Source organism: Tenebrio molitor, chromosome 3, assembly GCF_963966145.1.
Source record: "Tenebrio molitor chromosome 3, icTenMoli1.1, whole genome shotgun sequence".
Taxonomy (NCBI): Eukaryota; Metazoa; Arthropoda; class Insecta; order Coleoptera; family Tenebrionidae; genus Tenebrio; species Tenebrio molitor.
This window is the reverse complement of record NC_091048.1, coordinates 24,201,053-24,221,986: the sequence shown is the minus strand read 5'-3', so window position 1 is coordinate 24,221,986 and position 20,934 is coordinate 24,201,053. Positions and strand designations below refer to the sequence as shown.

The 20,934-nt window shown below is 38.5% G+C and overlaps 4 protein-coding genes across 9 annotated transcripts; 3 read left to right on the top strand and 1 right to left on the bottom strand.

Annotated features, from left to right (window-relative positions):
- Positions 1-2,738: 2,738 nt before the first annotated feature.
- On the bottom strand, positions 2,739-7,865 carry LKRSDH (lysine ketoglutarate reductase/saccharopine dehydrogenase). 3 transcript variants are annotated; one of them, XM_069042887.1, is made up of 5 exons: positions 7,670-7,865; positions 5,849-7,126; positions 5,731-5,801; positions 4,590-5,683; positions 2,739-4,536 (listed from the first exon to the last, which is right to left on the bottom strand). In XM_069042887.1, exons 1-5 carry the CDS (start codon positions 7,721-7,723, stop codon positions 4,244-4,246), a joined length of 2,790 nt encoding a protein of 929 aa, XP_068898988.1. In that variant the 5' UTR covers positions 7,724-7,865; the 3' UTR covers positions 2,739-4,243. The 3 variants fall into 3 exon arrangements, with proteins under 3 accessions (XP_068898988.1, XP_068898989.1, XP_068898990.1); XM_069042888.1 differs by having other exon boundaries at positions 4,590-5,674; XM_069042889.1 differs by having other exon boundaries at positions 4,590-5,671; positions 7,670-7,864.
- Positions 7,866-8,008: 143 nt separating this feature from the next.
- LOC138127041 (nose resistant to fluoxetine protein 6-like) lies at positions 8,009-10,471 on the top strand. Of its 2 annotated transcripts, XM_069042892.1 has the most exons (6): positions 8,009-8,466; positions 8,520-8,919; positions 8,966-9,212; positions 9,261-9,590; positions 9,639-10,295; positions 10,340-10,471. In XM_069042892.1, exons 1-6 carry the CDS (start codon positions 8,241-8,243, stop codon positions 10,469-10,471), a joined length of 1,992 nt encoding a protein of 663 aa, XP_068898993.1. In that variant the 5' UTR covers positions 8,009-8,240. The 2 variants fall into 2 exon arrangements, with proteins under 2 accessions (XP_068898993.1, XP_068898992.1); XM_069042891.1 differs by having other exon boundaries at positions 9,261-10,295.
- Positions 10,472-10,727: 256 nt separating this feature from the next.
- LOC138127042 (sodium channel protein Nach-like) lies at positions 10,728-13,841 on the top strand. 3 transcript variants are annotated; one of them, XM_069042898.1, is made up of 6 exons: positions 10,728-11,320; positions 11,368-11,479; positions 11,533-11,809; positions 13,203-13,439; positions 13,486-13,654; positions 13,705-13,841. In XM_069042898.1, exons 1-5 carry the CDS (start codon positions 10,731-10,733, stop codon positions 13,617-13,619), a joined length of 1,350 nt encoding a protein of 449 aa, XP_068898999.1. In that variant the 5' UTR covers positions 10,728-10,730; the 3' UTR covers positions 13,620-13,654; positions 13,705-13,841. The 3 variants fall into 3 exon arrangements, with proteins under 3 accessions (XP_068898999.1, XP_068898998.1, XP_068898994.1); XM_069042897.1 differs by having other exon boundaries at positions 13,203-13,654; XM_069042893.1 differs by lacking the exon at positions 13,705-13,841 and having other exon boundaries at positions 13,203-13,698.
- Positions 13,842-14,483: 642 nt separating this feature from the next.
- Positions 14,484-20,822, top strand: LOC138127045 (doublesex- and mab-3-related transcription factor dmd-4-like). Its single transcript, XM_069042902.1, has 2 exons — positions 14,484-14,648; positions 20,196-20,822. Exons 1-2 carry the CDS (start codon positions 14,484-14,486, stop codon positions 20,784-20,786), a joined length of 756 nt encoding a protein of 251 aa, XP_068899003.1. The 3' UTR covers positions 20,787-20,822.
- The last annotated feature ends 112 nt before the right edge of the window (positions 20,823-20,934 follow it).

Here is a 20,934-nt window from a genome sequence, read left to right as displayed (position 1 = left end):
CCCGTTGCTGAAATTACAAGTGGTAAAATCGAAATTTTTTCTAAACACCAAAGATTTCTCATAGCAACGGACAGCTCTAAATATTTATTAATTTTTGTGTTATATGTCTGTGTTATATTATGTGAATTTGGAACAGCTATATCTAAAAGATATGCTTGCTTTTGTTGTTTATTTAAAATTATAATGTCTGGTCTGTTATGCTTAATATGAATGTCAGTTAAAATTGTTCTATCAAAATATAACTTGTAACTGTCATTTTCCAAACAACTTTCTGGTGTATAACTATAATGTGGTTGTGTATTCTTTAATAAATTGAATTTAACAGCTAAATTCATGTGTATAATTTTAGCGAATATATCGTGTCGTTTTTTATATTCGCTTTGAGCCAAAACGGTGCAAGAAGAAATAATGTGTTCAATTGTTTCCCCTTCAGTTCCGCAAATCCTACATTTATCAATTATCGATTGTAAACCGCATATGTGTTTTTTATAATTTCTTGTATTTATAACACGATCTTGTATTGCAAATATAAAACCCTCCGTCTCAGGGTGGATATTTGATTTCTTAAGCCATGCATGAGAGGCCTGAATATTAATTTCTGGTTGTTCCAGTTCTTTAAAGTATCTCCCATGTAAAGACTTCTGTTTTATATTTGCTATTGTGTCAGGTATATTTGGCTTAACAATGTCTCAAATTATATTATCACTTAAATTTAAAGGTGTGTAGCCTTTATCGGCTGAAACCAAAGCATTGAAAAAGGTGTTATCACGAGCTCTATTGAGGAAATAATTTTTTAGTGAAGCAATTTGATTTTTTAGCAGTATTTCTAGATTTGAAAAACCCCTACCACCGTTTTCGCGTGGTAAATTAAATCTTTCAATAGCAGATTTAGGATGGTGTTTACTAAATTTAGTAAAAAGAACTCTAGTTTTAATGTTTATGTTCTGTAAATTAGTTTTGGACCATTTTATAACACCGAAAGAATAGGTCAGTAATGGAACAGCATATGTATTAACTGCTTTAATTAAATTATTACCGTTTAATTTTGATTTTAAAATAGATTTAATTCTTAAATAAAATTGCTTTTCTAAATTTTCTTTTATAATTGAGTGTTGAATATGATTTGATTGATTAATACCTAAATATTTATAAAATTCTCCTTTATTTAAATTTTTAATGATTTCTCCTTCTTGAGTTATATATTCTAAATGTTCGTAATGACCGCGACATATTGATTGCATTTTACACTTATCAATACCAAAACTCATCCCAATATCATTTGAGAAATTTTCAGTTATTGTTAGTAAAGATAAAATGTGATTCTTTTTTGATGCATAAAGTTTTATGTCATCCATATAAAGAAGGTGATTTAATTTGGATAGTGTGGTATTATTAAGTCTAATATTGAAACCATATCCAGTGCTATTTAATAGATTTGTCAAAGGATTAATGGCTAGACAAAACCATAAAGGACTTAAAGAATCTCCTTGATAAATTCCCCGTTTAATTTGAATAGGCTCGGATTTTAATTTAGTATTGTTTATTGATAAATTTAAAGTAGTTCTCCAAAATGTCATAACATGAGATAAAAAGTTAATCAAATCCAAATTAATTTTATAAATTTTAAGAATTTTAATTAACCATGAATGTGGTACTGAATCATAGGCTTTTTTGTAGTCTATGAATGCGGTATAAATATTTCTATTATTTTTTCTAGCTTGTTCCATTATTACCGTATCTATTATGAGTTGTTCTTTACAACCAAAACACTCTTTAACACAACCTTTTTGTTCTTCATTAAGTATATTTAATTTTTGACAATGGTCGTAAATTATTACTTTAATGCAAGATGTCATAATTTTATAAATTGTGGGTAGACATGTGATTGGCCTATATTTTGATGGATTCTTAGTATCGGAATCTTTTGGTTTCAGATATGTTATACCATGGGCCAAAAACTCTGGAAATGTGTTAGGTTCCCTAATAAATCCGTTAAAGTGATCAAGTAAGCATTTATGAATACAAGTAAATTTTTTTAACCAAAAGTTATGAATTTGGTCACCTCCAGGGGATTTCCAATTATGTGAACTATTAATATTTTTAACTAAAATTTCAAGGCTAATTTGAATATGATGTCGATTATTACTATCTGGTATATCATTTTCTAAATGAGGAATCCATTCTGCCTGATTATTAAATTGAACTTCATTTGACCATATGTTTGACCAGAATTCTTTAATTTCGTTTATATTTGGTGTACCATTATTAGTTTGAGTTTTATTATCTGTTAAATTTTTGTAAAACAACTTTTCATTATTTCTAAATAGTTTGTTTTCAAATTTCCGTTGTTTATTATTTTTATATCTTTTGAGTCGTTTAGAATAAATATGTAACTTCTGTAATAAAGTGTCTTTGATTTCTATTAATGTTTTATTATATTCATTATATTTTAAACAATGTATTCGATTGTTATTTAAAATGGATTGAATACAATTATTTAGATGATTAGAATTTATACCCTTTAAATATTGAGTTATTCTACCTAAATCTCGTCTGATATTATTAATACGTTTATTTAGTCTTTGTTCCCATTTTGGTAATTCTTTCGTTTTTATATTATTGTTGTTTATTTAGCTATTATTATAAGGTCAAGTTCTATTAATTTTCAGAATTTATCATAGAAAAGTTTTTTACGTAATGAATTGCTTGAAAGTTTGTTGGGAGAAATTGAAATGCAATTTTATTTCTTCAAAATGTGTATATTTGAATCGTTTATATACAAAGAAATTACAAGAATTACATTAATTAAATAAGAAATGGATAGGTCCAAGATGAAAGAAAATACAAATTCTTTTTAATTTATAAATACAAGGATGCATTAAAAATAGTGTAGCTGTGTAATACCTTCATATTAAAAAACAATTCGGAATTAATTTGAAGTGAAGTGCAACGAGTTATTAAAAAAAATGTTGTGTACCTAACAAATCAGTGTCAACTTTTTATTAATCAATACCAATAACTTCTGAAAGTATTGAACGTTTATTGTTTCCTTCATAAGAAATGTGACCAATTACAGCGCCGTATCGAGACGATTATTTTGGTTTAAATAAACGATTATTATTAGACTGTAGCTCCGGCTATTTCCTTCGAAAAATTTAAACCAATCAAAAAGCTCGAATATTTGTATTTTAGCCAATAGCGATCAAATTAGAGCGAGAATTTGCACGAGAGCAAAACGGTTGTCAAGAAATTACCTTAAATACCAGATCAGTGCAAATGTCATGATAATCAACGATACACAGAATTACGTTTATTTGTACTTACCATGTAAATTTTTCTCAGGAAATAGTCTGCCAAAATATCCTCTCGTGCATGTCAAATTGTCTCATAATTTGACATGCACTCGGGATATTACTAGTGATTATTGCATCTTAGTTTTTGTTTCAAAATTTTGTTCAAATAACGCAGCAGGAAACGAACTTTATGTAAAATTTGACGTTGCTATTCAAATAATTGTTGTTTGTTTCATTTATTCTAAAGGAACTCTTCTCGAAAGCCCATTAATTCTCGTTTTTATCTACCAAAAAATTGACATTTTGCGTGACAGATCCGTCAAAATGTTAATATTTTGAAGGTTAGAATTTTTTTTCCAGTTTGTATTCTTAGATTTAATAGAAAATAATGGTATAATTCCCGTCTCATGTTTTACTTCAACTCTAGTCTGGAAATAATCTTGTCATATACCCCTTCTGCAACTAGTATAATCTGTAAAAGTGTGTACTGTCTCATTATTTTCAAAATTTTGCTTTGAAGTAAATGCTTTCATGCTTAATAATTTTAGATATTTCGAAATTATTAAGCATTCAAGTCATTTACTAAGCAAAATTTTTCAAACGATGGGCAGCACACACTTTAACCGATTATACTCGTTGCACTCGGGATATAACTACTGATAATTTTCTAATAATAATTTTTTTTGGGGAAGGTTTTTGGTATGAACGTTTTCTATCTTGTCGATAAAATTTCGTGCGCACTATTACTACTAATACCAGACGACATTACCGGAAATAAAATCCCCTAACCCATCCCACACGATGTGGCCCCAATCCATTCCTTATTTGCATTAATATGCCCTGGTTGAGTTGGCACGCGACCGACCCCGAACTGCGACCGCACCTAGACTTGCAATAAAAAATTCATTTAGACATTTCGTTTCGACGGATTTGATTTCACTTGTGATGAGTTAAAAGAATTTAGACGTTTCGGTACTGTTCAGACCCTCAGCTCTCAACCTCGACAAGATGGTCCTGTAGACCTCCGGAGCAAAGGGCAGAATCATCCCCCTCTGTTGAATCTCGCCGTCCAGAATCATCTTCGCAGCTATGGCGGCCGGGTAGCCGACAGTCTTGGCCATCGCGGAGTACCCGTTGACGTCCCCGTAGACAACAAAGTTGACACCTCTGAGCTCTTTCTTGTTGTCTGGCCAGTTGATACCAATTTCGTGTCTCAAAATCACCAAATCGCGCTCGTCTTTCTCTGAAAATCAAAACAATTTGAACCTAGGAAGTCACTCGACACAACTCTCTTACGCAAAGCTAGTTTGGTTGAGAGGTAGTGGGTGAGGGTGTCCAGAGGGGACCCACATTTGATGACTCCATTCTCGTCCAGAAGTCCCAACTCTTCTAACAACCCAACAGAAAACTCCGATCCTGTTCTCTCAACAATCTGATTCTTCAAGTTGTCGTAGAACATGTTGTCAGTCCCTAGTCCTAGTAGACTGCAAATCAGTTTCCTCCACGTGATCTCAGGTCCTTGCGCGTGGAGCAGAGGATAGGGCTCCGGGTCCAGCAGTCCCAAAAACTGCAACATCCTAGCAGCTTGGGCAAAACCATCGTACCTAATAGTCCCCCTGAGTACCGTCAGCGCGTCTTCAATTCCGTAGTACTTGGCGTAAGCTGTACTGTCACGATTGGGGAATCCTTCCAAGTTGAACCCCGGAAGAAAATCCAGACTCCTCGTGGTATTCATCAACTCCCCTCCAGCGCTGATCTCGACGATCTGTCCTTTACTCAAGTACCTAGCCGACGAGAGCGTATTCAACAGAGCTCCTCTTGGAGACCAAGAGAACTTGTATCTCAACGGATTGTCGCTGAATTCTGGTGCAGGAAGTCCCCCGCAGAACGACTCGAACGAAGTTATTCTTCCTCCGTGAGCTTGCGCTTCTTGGATACACTCCAGAGCAAGCAAATGGTCAATTCCTGGATCCAAACCGATCTCGTTGAGAATCGTCACACCAGCGTCTGCGGCTTGCTTGTGGAGCTTCTTCATGTCGTCGCTCATGTAGCTCGCAGTGACCATGTGTGTGCCTTCTTTGATGCAAGCTTGGGCCACGATGTGGTGCAGATTTGCCGGCAAGATAGAAACCGCGACATTGGCCTTCTTCACGATTTCTCCCAAAGTGTTGTGGTTCTCGTTGGCGTCCAAATACACACTTTCGATTCGGGGAAAAGCGCGGGCTAGATTATCACTCAAATCTTTCTTCTCGCACGCCACAGTAATTCCAATGGACTCATCTCTGTGCAAATACTCTACTAAAGGCGCTGCCACGCGACCTGCTCCCACTATCACCACGTGTTTCTCAACGCTTTGCGACTCGCTGCTGGCTTTGTGCCTGCTTTTCACACTACATTTAGTAGCTTAGAAATAACACAACGAATATTAAGTACTTACATGGCTGACTTTCTTAATTCTTGGATGTACTCGTAGTTGGGTGTCAGCTTTCCGTTGCTCGCGATGATAGCCTAAAAACAATAGTCGAGATAAGAGTCGTTATCTTTGCCCTACTTACTCCTTCAACTGGGGGACAAAAGTTGTGACTCTCTAGAGGTTGCTGGGCGTTTGACTGCATGATGTCTTGAGCGTAGGGGAAGAGGAGGTCGCCGAAGAAATCCGTACTTTCTGTGGGGATCTGCGTGGGCATGTTGTCGATGCTGCAGACGAGTACTCCAGGACCGTTGAAGCTCTTGGTGTCTTTGTTCCTGTCAGCGTCGTACAAACAAAATGGAGTGTCTATCGTGGTGCATTCGTTCATAAACTCGATGGAGCCTCCAGGGTCGGCAGAGATGTCGCAGATGGCCAACATTCTGTGGGGAAGCGCCGGCGCCCCCACTGAAGTGGGCAACCAAGGGGTATGAGCAGGTCTCAGCAAATGCTTGGCATCAGGAATTGTCAACAGTTTGGGACTGTTAACCGCCCAATAGATCCCATTGATCAGAATCGAAGCGTAGGGCGCAATCTTCTTGCTAAACGTAGAAATGTACCTCTCTGGGTGCTCCTCGAACTCCGCAGAGTCGAACCCACCCCCATCTGCTCGCTCCAAGTAGTGCCTCCTTCGCACTTCACAAGCATAAATCTTGTTCAGACTGCCGTGTTCCGCAGCTTTCTTCAGCATCTCCGGCGCGACGTACTCGTAAGGCAACTCCTGGAAGATCTCTTGCGACCCTTGAGACACGTTCCCCGACCCCGTAAACACCACAGTCAAGGGCCCGATCGATTTAGGCAACAGACCCAGAGCTATATCGTAGCCTGCGTCCCGCACAGCCTGTTTGGCCATGCTCGAGTGTCGGTAGTTGTGAGCGGGGCCTATGTGCATGAAGGGGGTGTGGTGGCCTAGAGCCAGCAATCTCAACCCCAAACCGTGCAAGATGTTGACGGTTCCTGCGATTCCAGCCATCTTCCCGAAAGCTACGACTCTTTGGCCCTTCTCGTCCATCAACTTTTCGTAGTCCATCAGTCTTATTCGCTTCTCCAAGATGGCGTCCAAGAGGGGCATGTTGGATTCTTGCGCTTTGATGGTGTGGGAGAAGATGCAGTAAGTCTTGTCGGGGATTAGCTGGTCTATGGGGACTTGTTTCACTCCGAAGATGATGTTAGCCTCGGAGATGTCTTCCTGGATGGTGGCACCAGCGTTCAGGTAGGATTGCATGGGGTAGGCGCGGCGGTTGCTGGGCTGGACGATAACCTTGACTCCTGATTTTACCAGCTTGCGCACGTGGGCCGGGGAGAATGGGGCGCGGCGCTCCCACACGCTCTGGTCCTCCCGTCGGATGGCGATGATCTTCTTCGCCTAGACATATTAACATTTTTAACACACCTGAGTACCAAAAGAAGAAAGAATCAAATGCAGTATCCAACTTGTTATTTATATCTATTTGCCAAGTTTATTTTTGGAGAGATTAAGATGTTGACATAATTTTCAAGATTCTTGCGCTGATGATAAGTGTTATCTAGAGGAAACGAGCGAATGAACTCGGCAAGTGCAATTTGATTCAGATTAGGATGTTATCAATTATCATGAAACAGATCTCACGAGTACTCGTTGACCGATAACATTTTTCTTTTGGATTAGATGATGTAGTTTTCTATTCGTTGACATGATCCAAAGACGAAACTTCTTGGAAAATATTATTCCTTTTGGTTACGAAATAACCAATACTGACCTCGTGTCTTGTGTCAACTATATTAATAAATAACTATCTTAGTTTTTTAACAGAAAGTAGTACCGACTCAAAACGAAGAAGTTTCTTTTAGTTCCTAATGCCAAGAAACAATAAGCAAGAGTGCTTTCGTCTGTGACTTGATGTCTTCTTACATTTAGTCAATTACTTACATAGCTCCTCGTCAGCGCTTCTCGCCTGAAGCACTCCCGTCCAATTTTATACATTTTGCAAATCTGCAAACCCAGTTTCCGAAAAAGATTTATTTTTTGAATGTTTTCTCTTCGCTTCCTGCGACCGGCTCTCGATTGTTAAGGACGCGATAGCTCCGACCGAGCATTTTCAATAAACTGAACTTGAGAGATTAATTTGAGAGCATTTATCAATTCGAGTAAACAGGAGTAACATACGAAGATATCGCTAAGCGATACTAACCCTTGACCCGATTTTTATCGAACACTTGGAATATTATTGTTTTCGGATGTTAGTTAAGACGATAATCTTGCAATTACGCCAACGTAACAAACACGATTATTACAACAGCGACAACCTCAGATAAAAATGCGATAATGATTCATCGAAAGTGGAAAAAAACAACTCTCCAGTGGAGTTGTATCCAAGTTGGAATTCTTAGAAAACACACCTCTCCCGACCTGTCATTAGAACTTCTTTGATGGTTCGAGCAACTTATAATCAAGCTGGTTATAAAATAGGCGACGGAAGGCGACGCCAAGACATGACAAAATGGCTCGTGTTGCTCTAGTTCTTGCGTTTTTCTTCGCTCAATCAGTTGTAGTAGATTCGCAAGATAAAATGAGCGAAAGCGTCAAATTAACGATGAAGCAAGGTTTAATCATGAATCAGGTGTTAGCAATTTATGCCCTCGACAATGTCGAAGACCCGCGGTGCAAGAATCACACAGATCTGTTCAAAAATGGATTGAGAAGATTCGAGCCATGGGCTCTTAAAAGTCTTGATGCAAATCACGTCGTCTAACTTCTTTTAACAATTTTTCTATTCCAGTGTTCGATTCTTCGTCTAAAATCCAACCTGGAATCCTTCTAGGCAATCTGGTAGAATTTGGAAACTTCAAACAGTGCATCCAGACCAGATTTAACGAGATCAAAGGGAAGCATTGCTTGATGAAAATCACCCCAGATCTAGACTTGATCAAGACGATTCTCCGATTCAGAAACGTGACGGAAAAGAGGTTTGCTAAGATACGATTGATCGTGGAAAAATCTGCGTTGTTTTGGTCAGTTTGTGTACCAGCAGCGTGTCCCAACAGCGACGTCGCGCGACATTTTAACAAAACCATAATGGAAATGTCTGATGGGTTAAATCTGGTTGTGAGTCTAGACGACAAGCATTGTCAGACCATGGAAAGCGAGGAGAAAATGGGCTTGACACAATACGTGTCCATGTAAAGTCCCAACTGTTGCTTGTTTCGTTTAACAGTTCAGTTTCAGTTCGATTCTGTTGGTTCCTGTTGCGGCGGGCTTGGTCAGTACCGTGGTAGTACCGCACACGCGAAACAGTTTAGCGTTGGCATTTTCCATTCCCTCCAACTACCGGAAGATAGTCTCACGAAGAAGCCACAATGACCTAGATTGCATCCACGGCCTCCGTTTCTTGAGCACCTGTTACGTCGTCATAGGCCATCGCTTTCTGATGGCGATGTTCTCTCCGGTGATCAACGGACTGGAGATTTTAGACGTAATGACCACCACTTTCTGTGTTTACTCGACTCAAACCTAATTTCAGTGGATACAGTACTACTCCAGTACCATAATTATCGGCGGTACCATCTGCGTCGACACGTTTTTCCTCATGAGTGGTCTCCTCGTGAGTGTCGGATTTTTCCAGCACGTTACAAAAACCGGCAAATTCAATCCCCTAACCTTTTACCTTTACCGGTACTTTCGAATAACTCCCACTTTAGCTATTGTTGTGTTGATTTACGCAACTCTGATCCAGTTTTTCGGTTCCGGACCGTTATGGTACGACACGTGCGAGGCCCATTTGAAACCGTGTCGGTATTACTGGTGGTCTACGTTGTTGCACGTCCAAAGCTACGTCAATCCAGGAGCGTTGGTACCACCTGAAGCTTCGTTAAAATCGTTGATGATTGTTTCGTTTCAGTGCGTCTTGCAGACTTGGTACTTAACCTGCGACATGACCTTCTACTACTTTTCCCCTCTGGTTCTGTACCCTCTATGGAAATGGCGAGTCTTGGGTTTGGTCACCTACGCCGCCACTTATTTTTTCTCACTGTCGATTAGCTTTTATTTGGCTTGGGTCAACGAGTACGAAGGTGGAATGCCCATAACTAACCAACTTTTCGAAACAGAGTACTTCCAAAGACACTACATCACTCCACACACAAGAGCACCACCTTATATCATAGGGCTGGGATTCGGGTACTGCCTCTTCAAACTCAACGGAGAAAAAATCAAAATGAGTACTTTTACTAAAGCAACCGGTTGGGTCTTGAGTGCTACTCTGATGGCTACATCTGTCGTCAGTTGTCACATTTTTCAACTGGAAGACTACGACTACAATCGATTGGAGGCCTCTCTTTTTATATCGTGTTCCAGATCTACTTGGACTGCTGGCGTGGTGTGGATAGTGTGGTCTTGCGTGAACGGCTGCGGAGGACTAATCAATGATTTCTTGAGTTGTTTTATGTTTCGAGTCTTGGGCAGACTCTCCTACGGAATTTTCCTCCTCCACTTGATCCTCCAACTCTTCAAAAACGCCGCCAACAAGACACCCATCTACTTCTCAAATTTCACAACTGTAAGTCACTCAATTCGAGTGGAAATTCTAAATTGTATTTTCAGATATTCGACAGCCTGGCCGACTTATCGTTGACAATCCTTGTCAGTTTCTTTTTTACGCTTTTCTACGAGCTGCCCCTCACTGCTCTCGAAGGGTTATTATTGAAGACGAAGAAAGTGGCACCTGATAATTAGCGCAATCTCTTCGGACAAGTGGCGTTGCCATGATCCGTATAATGCGACGTGAAAGCGCGTTTAAATAAACACAAATCCATTAGTAGGTCTTATTACTGACACACATGTTCTAGAGAAGAGCCCACCCACGATCCAGATGTAACAAATTTCCAACTTTTGTTCCGATACACACAATGCTATCATTGTATCGCACCGCTTTGTTCCGCAATAAAATATTCATACCCTCACCCCTTTGTGATTCAGTACGCTCGAACCCTCGATGGCGACCGCACCCAAAACCAGGAGCAAAATGCTCCTGGAATTCATCAGACTCTTCTTCACGCAGAGCTCGATTCACGGCTTGTCTCACATGACCTACAAGCGTCGACACCCGGTGGAAGTGGTGATCTGGGTGGCTATCGTCGCCGCAGCCGTCTACGGGGCGGTGGTGCTCAGCAGCATGACCTTGAAACGGTACACGGAGAATCCGACGGTGATCTCGATGGAAAGGGATCGATTTTCCTGGAACACTACCTTCCCCGCAGCTACCATTTGCCCATCGTACAAAATAAACGAACCTTTGCTCGACCTCTACGTCCAGAGCTCCACCGAAAAGAACAAGACGCTTTTGAGGGAGTTCCTGGTCACTCTGGCCAGCGCTACTTATACGAATTTCGACCAGGTGGTCGAGTACGACGGCATAACTGAAGAACAGTACTTGGACATTCTTCTAGATCTGCAGTTTGAGTTTAAACCATCTGTTTCTAATTCTGGAAGCAACAACAAGATGTACAGCCTTCAGAAGGTTATAACGGAGATGGGGATCTGCTACAGTTTCAATTCCAAATTGGCTGTCTATAGCTCTCCAGAGTAAGCCTCTTTAGTTCATTGTTTTTGTTCTTAATCGATCGTTCTAGTTATTGGGACGAAGGGAACTGGGAGTTGATCGAAGGTAATGACATCTTCTATGTAAACCCTTTGGATGGAGAAGTTTTTGCCAACGTTATGAACATGTCTACAGGTTTTGACGTACTAATGACTAGTTGAAATAGTGTTCAGTAGTAGTACCACAAAACTTTCAGATTTATGTCCATGGACCTTACGAGGTGGCTGATATAGCTAGCAAGAAAGTTAACTCCCCGAATGGTTTCTTCCTACAGATGTACTTGTCAGGTCTGACGATTTTCAGCAGCGACAATATCCGATTTTTGACGATTAAGCAAAGGAAGTGTCGGTTTCATGACGAAAGCAATCTGAAGCATTTCCCAGCTTATTCTTATCTCTTGTGCAGGATGGAGTGTAGAGCTGCTCTAGCAAAGCGCTTGTGCGGTTGTGTTCCTCACTTTTACAGAAAATTAGGTAAATAAAAATATTCTCTCAGTCTTCAGTAGAAGGTTTATTGTGCAATTGGAAGGAAAGGAAGATGTAAAACTACTCCATAGATTAGTGTTTCTAGAATCTCTATTTCAGAAAACTGCTCCATAGATTAGTATTTCTGAATCTCTATTTCAGAAGGGTGTGCAATGTTCCTGGTTTCCTTTGCTTGGCCAATCCATAGATTAGTGTTGCTAGAATCTCTATTTCAGAAAACTACTCCATAAATTAGTGTTTCTAGAATCTCTATTTCAGAAGGAGAAAGATTCTGCAATGTTCCTGGTTTGCTTTGCTCGGACGATTCATAGATTAGCGTTTTTAGAATCTCTATTGCAGAAAACTACTCCATAGATTAGTGTTTCCAGAATCTCTATTTCAGAAAACTACTCCATCGATTAGTGTTTCTAAAATCTCTATTTCAGAAAACTCCTCCATAGATTAGTGTTTCTGAATCTCTATTTCAGAAGGAGAAAGAGTCTGCAATGTTCCTGGTTTGCTTTGCTTGGACGATTCATAGATTAGCGTTTTTATAATCTCTATTGCAGAAAACTACTCCATAGATTAGTGTTTCTAGAATCTCTATTTCAGAAAACTACTCCATAGATTACTGTTTCTGAATCTCTATTTCCGAAGGAGAAAGAGTCTGCAAAGTTCCCTGTTTGCTTTGCTTGGCCGATTCATAGATTAGCGTTTTTAGAATCTCTATTGCAGAAAACTACTCCATAGATTAGTGTTTCCAGAATCTCTATTTCAGAAAACTACTCCATCGATTAGTGTTTCTAGAATCTCTATTTCAGAAAACTACTCCATAGATTAGTGTTTCTGAATCTCTATTTCAGAAGGAGAAAGAGTCTGCAATGTTCCTTGTTTGCTTTGCTTGGACGATTCATAGATTAGCGTTTTTAGAATCGCTATTGCAGAAAACTACTCCATAGATTAGTGTTACTAGAATCTCTATTTCAGAAAACTACTCCATAAATTACTGTTTCTGAATCTCTATTTCCGAAGGAGAAAGAGTCTGCAATGTTCCTGGTTTGCTTTGCTCGGACGATTCATAGATTAGCGTTTTTAGAATCTCTATTGCAGAAAACTACTCCATAGATTAGTGTTTCCAGAATCTCTATTTCAGAAAACTACTCCATCGGTTAGTGTTTCTAGAATCTCAATTTCAGAAAACTACTCCATAGATTACTGTTTCTGAATCTCTATTTCCGAAGGAGAAAGAGTCTGCAATGTTCCTGGTTTGCTTTGCTTGGACGATTCATAGATTAGCGTTTTTAGAATCTCTATTGGAAAACTACTCCATAGATTAGTGTTTCTAGAACCTCTTTTTCAGAAAATTACTCCATAGATTAGTGTTTCTGAATCCCTATTTCAGAAGGAGAAAGAGTCTGCAATGTTCCTGGTTTGCATTGCTTGGCCAAACACAAGGAGAAATTAATTCTGATGAAGGGCGAGTGTTCCTGTCTGTCCAACTGCAACGAGGTCAACTACATAGTGGAAGACCTGGACACCAGAGAGTGGTTCTTGGGTTCCAACCTGCAGTGGGGCCTAAAGGAGTACCCTAAGATGCGCTTAAGACGCGACATAATTTTCGGTTTCACTGACTTGCTCGGTACGTTAGAATCATGTTGTCTTGACTTATTTATTGTGAAATGCAGTGTACATCGGAGGCATGGCTGGGTTGTTCTTGGGGTGCAGCGTGCTCAGCTTCATCGAAATCCTCTACTTTTTCACTCTTCGGCTCTACTGGTTCGTCATAAAATATGGCAAAGAGACAAGAGCGAAATTGTAGGTGGTCCTCGACTCGTCTTACTGAAGAAACAAACAGTGGGTAGATCGTGTGTATGAAAATTTTTTGCGGTAGATATTTTTTTCAGGTGTAGACTGGGTGGTCGACGCAGTGACATATGTGATGCAACAATCTAATGGACTGTTGTTTATTTAACAAACTGACAGTAATACGTCACACATCGCACATCGAGACCGTGCTTTCAGGCTACAGCTGCACTACGCCAGCACCACGAAGCGCCACTGCTTCCACCGTTTTCAGCAATTTCTCACAACGCACACGGCGAAAATTTGTGCACCTGTGTAGTACGTGGAGGGTGTGGGGGCGGCTTGGGGGTGCCGCGGCTGGGACCCTTGGGGGTTTGAAGGCGGCGGGGCCAACTTGGTGTGATCGCGCTGCGCCAAGTAACAGAAGGATTTCTGAAATTAGACTGATTTATTTGTGAGTTACACAGTCAATTAGTGTTACAAGAAATGTAAACTCTTCAAATTTGAAAAACATTTCAAATAAATCAGGCGTGATGAATTTGCGTTTTTTCAGGATCGGCGTAAGCCGTCGAAATAGCTCCACCTGAATCAACGAGAGTCGTTTCAGCGGGGGATTATTTTTGATTTTGTCAGGGCGTAGCTTTCAGGTGTTCAGTCGGAGGCGGTCCGCGATTGGCGGCTCCCGCGTCCTATGCAGGGAACGGCAGGATAAGGCCCCGTCCCATTGGCTGGACGGGATGCTGTATCTTTGCCATGACTGAAATCTTCAGCTCGTATCCATCTATTCTTGCATTCTTTATATACAGATTGTTATCCGGTCGATTGTTGCAGTTATTGTATATTTGCAAATGTTTGTTGCGGTTTAGTCCTGGCTGCCAGGATGCTGTCGAACAGTCGGTCGGCCCGCGTGCCCAAATGTGCCAGATGCAGGAATCACGGCATGATATCCACGCTGAGGGGACACAAGAAGCAGTGCATTTACAAAAATTGTTCGTGTGCCAAATGCGGATTGATTAAGGAGCGGCAGAGGATTATGGCGGCGCAGGTATGTGGAAAACATACGAGAGGTGATAGATAGCATCGCGAAAAAATTGTTTGTTGGAGATGAGTGTCGAGTGTGTTTTTGAGGGAAGTGAATGAAGGTCTTATCTATTCTGAGCCTGATTGATCTTATCGGAGAAATTCAAGTGTTTTTACTTAAATCAAGAGATAGCAGGAACTTGAGCCACGCGAAGTCAACAATTTTAATAAAAATCAAGTCGTAAACTTGTAACTTTGCTCTGATAATGTTCTCTAATAAGGGTGTTGATGAAAGCGGACAAATGCCATTGCGATAAGAGACCAGGTTATTAAATTCAAAATAAATATTTTTAAAAATCACAAATCAAACTTAGAGTCGTTTTTGGCGAGCAAATTAGCATTTTGAAAGTAAAACTAAAATTTTGAGATAATTGTTATTAATATTTTGCGTCTAGAGAGCAAAACGTACTGCATTTTAAATCGGTTTCCTTTGGTAATCAGAACTTATAATAATGTAATTAGCTAATATGTATCTACGGGGTGGTTCACGATTATGTGGAAAAAATATTTTAATTTATACAAGATAGTCAACATGCCCGACATTACATTTGTCAAATTTAATCAAAGTCATTATGTAGAATAATCAATAAAAACACAAACTAAGAAATTATCGGGGACATGTATTGTTGGGCATGATATAAAAAAATTAACAACGGTGAGCTAGTTCATAAAACGATGAAAAAATAGAACAGAATTTTGTACAATTTAGTAAACGTCGTCATTAGAATGGTCGGCTACTTGGCGGGACAATGTTCCTGAAATTCTTGACAATAGGCAACAAAATTAAATTTAAGGAAAGACATGCGAACTTTGGTTCATGGTCGTTTTTTCATTTTTTATCTGTTTCTTCACAGGAAGCAAGGAAGAAAAAGACTACTCATTTTTTTTTCTTTATTTAATTCATTAAACAGAGTTCTAAATTTCACACCAATTCTAATTTGAAAACGCAACTATGAAACTTTTGGAAAAAATACTTAACCAATCCATTTGTGCTAATACAGGCTGTCTTAAAAAAACGGCCCACGCTATAACTTTGCTATTGATGACCCAAATGAAAAAAATTATACAGGAAATGAAATGGCTCTAAAAACACTACAGATCTACCCATTTATGGGCAATAGCAATTTTTATTTTTCAAATGGTAACCTATAATTTTTTTATTGATTCTGTTAGGCCCGGTTGTATAAACCTTAGTTAACTTCGTGTCAGTCGGAAGTCGGAAATCTGCCCATTTGATTGGCTGATTCAAATCCAATATCCCCCAATGAGATCGCTTGACATTATGTTAATTTTAACAAGATCTTGACATCGCTTTATACAATCAGGCCTTGGAGGTTTTTTTTTATTGTAATAGCATAAAAAAACTATAGCCTTTGATAACAAAATTTCCGAGAAAAAAAAAGAAAATATGTTGCATCGGAGATATTGAGCAAAAACCGAAAATAGTGCAAAAATTTCGCAGTTCTTTGGCTACCACGCAGCGCGCACAAGTCTTTCGAAGTTGCAAATTTGGTTTTTTACTCTTGGCTGAGGTTCAAACAACATATTAAAAAATTGGAACTACATGACCTTTTGCAGGGTCGGATGTACTCGTATATCTTGACTGGACTATATCTCTAAAACTAAAAGTGATTGTCTTGAGAGAAAAAAAAAACAATTTTTGTATAAAGCCTTGATATAACAATAGCAACATATTGATAACGCGAATCGTACTAATTGAATTACAATTTTTTATCTCTGTTGTTGTGTTAAACTATTATTTTTTGGAGTATTAGTTAATATCTCAAAGATAATATACACTAATTTATTTGAAATTTGCAGTACCTACTTATTGTTGAAAATACGTTTTGACACTTTCTCTCCTCAAGATGATTCGGATGAAATGAAGATAACAGAGAATTAGAAATAAATTATCGATCAATTGAAATGTAGACTTTATCATTTAGTTCAAATAATTCATAGTTTAGTCGATTGAAAAATTAGATCTACTAGAAGAATAACAATAATAATAATAATAATAACACTCGTAGACAGTATTTTCCAAAGAAGATATTAGAATCTGAAGAAGAATGAGAGCTACTAATTTGTCAAGGACGGGAATTGTAAAGTATCACGGTCACGGGTGATAATGAACCCAACAGAATTGAAAATGCAACCCACAATACATTTCCAAAGTAATGTGGATATTTGTTTTTTGATTTAAAAAACATTAAACATAGTTAGCTGTGCAGTTTCGCTTGATTAAATAAAATTGTGAAAAAACGAAGTTTTTGGGTAAATGTTTATTGTGTGCATAAACGCGCAAGGTCAGAAGTATTTTTATTACATTCGCCAAAAATCAGGATCAGGTCTGTTTTCTCATTGTTCGAATACATTTTAATCGTCGCATTTTAACTTTTTTGTAAATGTCAGTTCTGACAAATAAAATTATTGGAAGCAAAGCCATCATGGATTCATCATTTTATTGCAAAACAATACTATATTTTAAAATAGTCACATTAACTTTGGAAATGTATTGTGGGTTGCATTTTCAATTCCGCCGCTCGTGAAATACCCTGTATATTATTCGGTGAGTGCGTAATGACGACTAATTACATGCGAGTGGAATAGGATACTTTTTCTAAGAGGTATAAATTTCATCATTTTGACTAACAGAATGTATTTATTACTATTTGTAGCACAAAACGCACACAGACTCGCGAGTTACGACATTTCAAAAGATTTATGACAGATGAATATTGTGTTGTATCTATGAACTTCATAGACTATGCGATGCAAATGTCATTTTGCGATTGATCTCAACCAGTGGAGTAATGAGTCATTATCCACGACCATGAATAATGAATAGCATTACTTAACAGCAATATTATTTAAGAGTAGAGAAAATATTTATACTGCCCCCACACCCCGCAACGTTTTCACTGTATTAACCAATTGCATTTATTATGCGCACTCCGTATACAGGGTGTTTGAAAATTGCTAGTACAAAAAAATACTGGTAATTGGTGATGGTGAGTTAAAGTCATCGGCAAAAAAATTTTTTAATAAAAGTCCTCTAGTTTTGGAGATAAAAATTACTAAAAATTGGGTCAAAATTGTTAGTACCATTGTTAGTTGCCAAAATCTTGCAAAAAAATATTTATTTTTCATATTGTTGTATAGTCCTTCATTATCACGCTTGGTTACCAAGGTTTAAAAAATACTGCCCCGCCTGAGGCGTAAAATATGCTGGGATAGGGTTACTTTATCACTTTTGTTTAAAAAAATTAAAAATTGGTTTTTTGGATTTCTTAGGGCTTCTAGATGCCACAGTTTTTTTTTGTACTAGCAATTTTCAAACACCCTGTATAATACCTAATATGTGTTACAATATTTTAAATCTGAAATGACTCCAACCTCTTTTCGAATTAAGTGAAATTGTTGTTTTCTGTAGATCATTGATTGTAACACAGTTCTAATCTCTTCTTCTACTTTTTAAATTTGATCTCTTGTTGGTTTCTTGCTACAAAAGGGATTCTTTTCATTTCTGACTTTTGATAATTTCGTTGAGGCTTCAGAAGGATTTAGATAATTATTTTATTATTCCTCGTTACGCTTAAAATATTGTTTTCTCTAATAAAAGTGTTTACACACAATTTAGTAATCATTTGGTTTCATTTTGTTGTAACATTTTTTATTTCATACTTTAATTATTATTTGTTTTATTGTAAACCTGTTTTAATCTTTTGAACATCGCAAGTTCATCAAAGAAATCCTCAATCAGCTTTCATGATAAAGAATCTGTACCTACACAATTAATTCCCCAGAACTGCAACATGGTTTTATTGAGCCGGAAATCTGATACAGTTTTACCAGGTTGTTGAGAGAGGAAAGAGGTAATTAGTAATTACCACCTGAGTGATGTGAGAAGGATGAAGACCGTTTCATGACCTTCATTCTTACAAAGCCTATTTTTCAAAAAAATGCTTCAAAAACATTTTTTTTACAGATACGAGGTGCAACACTACCTAAGTAAACTTAGTACCTCACGTTAACTACTAAAGTCCATTTTTTATTCGAGTCCGATGAGCTTAGTCCGAATCAAGAAGTCGACGTGACCTGCGTCTGCTTTCGACATTTTACAGCAGTGCATGGTGCTACCAATTTTTGATAACTATTTGTCAACTAATAGGTAAAATATATTAAAAGTTGTTGAAAACAACACTAAACAATCAGGTTTGGATTGTCTTTCTTTCTTCCTAGATTTTGTTTCGGCAATGCCACGTAAGGTCAATGCCCTTACATGCTAATAAGAAATTTGTTAATGTATTTTACACGGGAACGAGATAATAATGGTCCGCTTCTGCTAGTGGGTGCTGTTCAAGAAAGAGCGCAGCTTTTCTTTGCATCATACGGCGGAAATTTCAAGCAAAATTTAAAAAAAAATCACAAATGTAGTTACGACCTAACCTAAAATTTTGACGTCGCTAATGGAATAAACGTACAACTCGCGTCTTGCTCTAATCGCACATGCCAAAGAGAGATGCATAGTGGGACGGACTTACTAAAATACGTACAAAAATCCTATAGCTTGTTTTGGATTATGTTGAAAAGAGATGGCAATATAACAGTTTCTGTAATAAGGCCCATACACAATGGCGTTAACGTTACGTCGATGTTAAAACGTTAATGTTAACGTTAGATCTAGAAATTCAAAATTACATGTATTTCATTGTGGACCGTTCACAATGACGTTATGATGAAAATTAATGTTGCATGATATTGTTAGCGTTAACGTTAGTTCTAGAAATGTTCTGGATTCTTAACGTTACATTCTAACATTAGCCAACGGAAATAATTTATAAAAAGTACTGAAATACATGTAGTTAGATCTAATGTTAACATTAACGTTTTAACATCGACGTAACGTTAACGCCATTGTGAAAGGGCTGTAAGATACTTAATAATTATGTGAACGTTGTAAAACCAAGTTTTTCTCACAGACGAAAAATATTGTAATTGCTATTTGTTTTGCTCTCAATCAACAAATAAACAGATAAGCTATAGCACTTTCCACTACATTTTTGATTAACCCCTAAAATTGAACAGTTTGTTTTGTTACAAGTTATAGAACCAGCAGTAATAAATTGTCACGTAATGGTATTTGTTTTTTTCAAAATATTCTTTAAAAACTGAATACACCTAAATATTTAAAAATAGTTCAACGTTTTCAAAATCCATTTGTTTTTAATTTGTATTGGTTCCATTTGTGTTTTTGAATTTGTCCCAAATTGTCTACTCGTGCCGTTCCAACCCCGATCGATAAAAAGTGTCGACACAACACACCCCTCACCACTATTTACAAGAAACTCGCCGATTCAGTAATTTAATCTGGTGACAGACTGAAGTGTTTGATCGATATTCCATTAACCAAGTATCGTATATCTCTTCAACAAACATCCACTCATTGGTAATCATTGCAAATCTGATATCACGACCCTCGCCGATCGATAATCAACATCCCAATCCTCAGGTGGCCCTGAAACGTCAACAAGCCGCCGAAGATGCCATCGCTCTGCATCTCGCCTCTGCGGAGAACGGCACCACTTACGACTACCTGCCCCCGGGCCGCATCTTCGGCATGCAGGTCACGTCCCCCGAACCCGAAGAAGAGAAACAGAGCGTCCACCAAGAAACGCAAGACGAGGTGATGGTCAGTCCCGCGTCCATCGACATGCTCACCAAGTTGTTCCCCAACAAGAAGCGCTCGGTCCTGGAGCTGGTGCTCAAGAGGTGCAACCACGACCTCCTCAAGGCGATCGAGCACTTCAATCTGAACGCTTCGAAGGCGACTTCTTCGTCCGAGTCTGACTCCGGGGGCAAGGAAGAGAACAGTTCCGCGTTCAGACCTGTCGGCGCCGCCAAATCCAAACCCTACACGACCCCGCACCAGAACCCGCTCCCCATGATTTCCGGGAGCAAGGTTTTCATGCACAGCTTGTACCCGTTTTTGCCGCTGTTTAACCCACAACCTGTCCTACCTAGTCCCGTTTACGTTCCAGGCTTCTGCGAGTGTGACCAGTGCAAACACAGTCTTTACAGTAGATTAGAGCCTAGGCAGTAGAAACTTGATGTGCAATTCGATAAATAAATAAATGTAGAGAGAGCAGAGCGTTTTATTCCGGCGAAAAATCGAGAGTTTATTAATTCCGAGAGCGTGTCAGTGTTGTAGTCGGCGTAGATGGAGGTAAATGGCAGATAAACACCAGAAC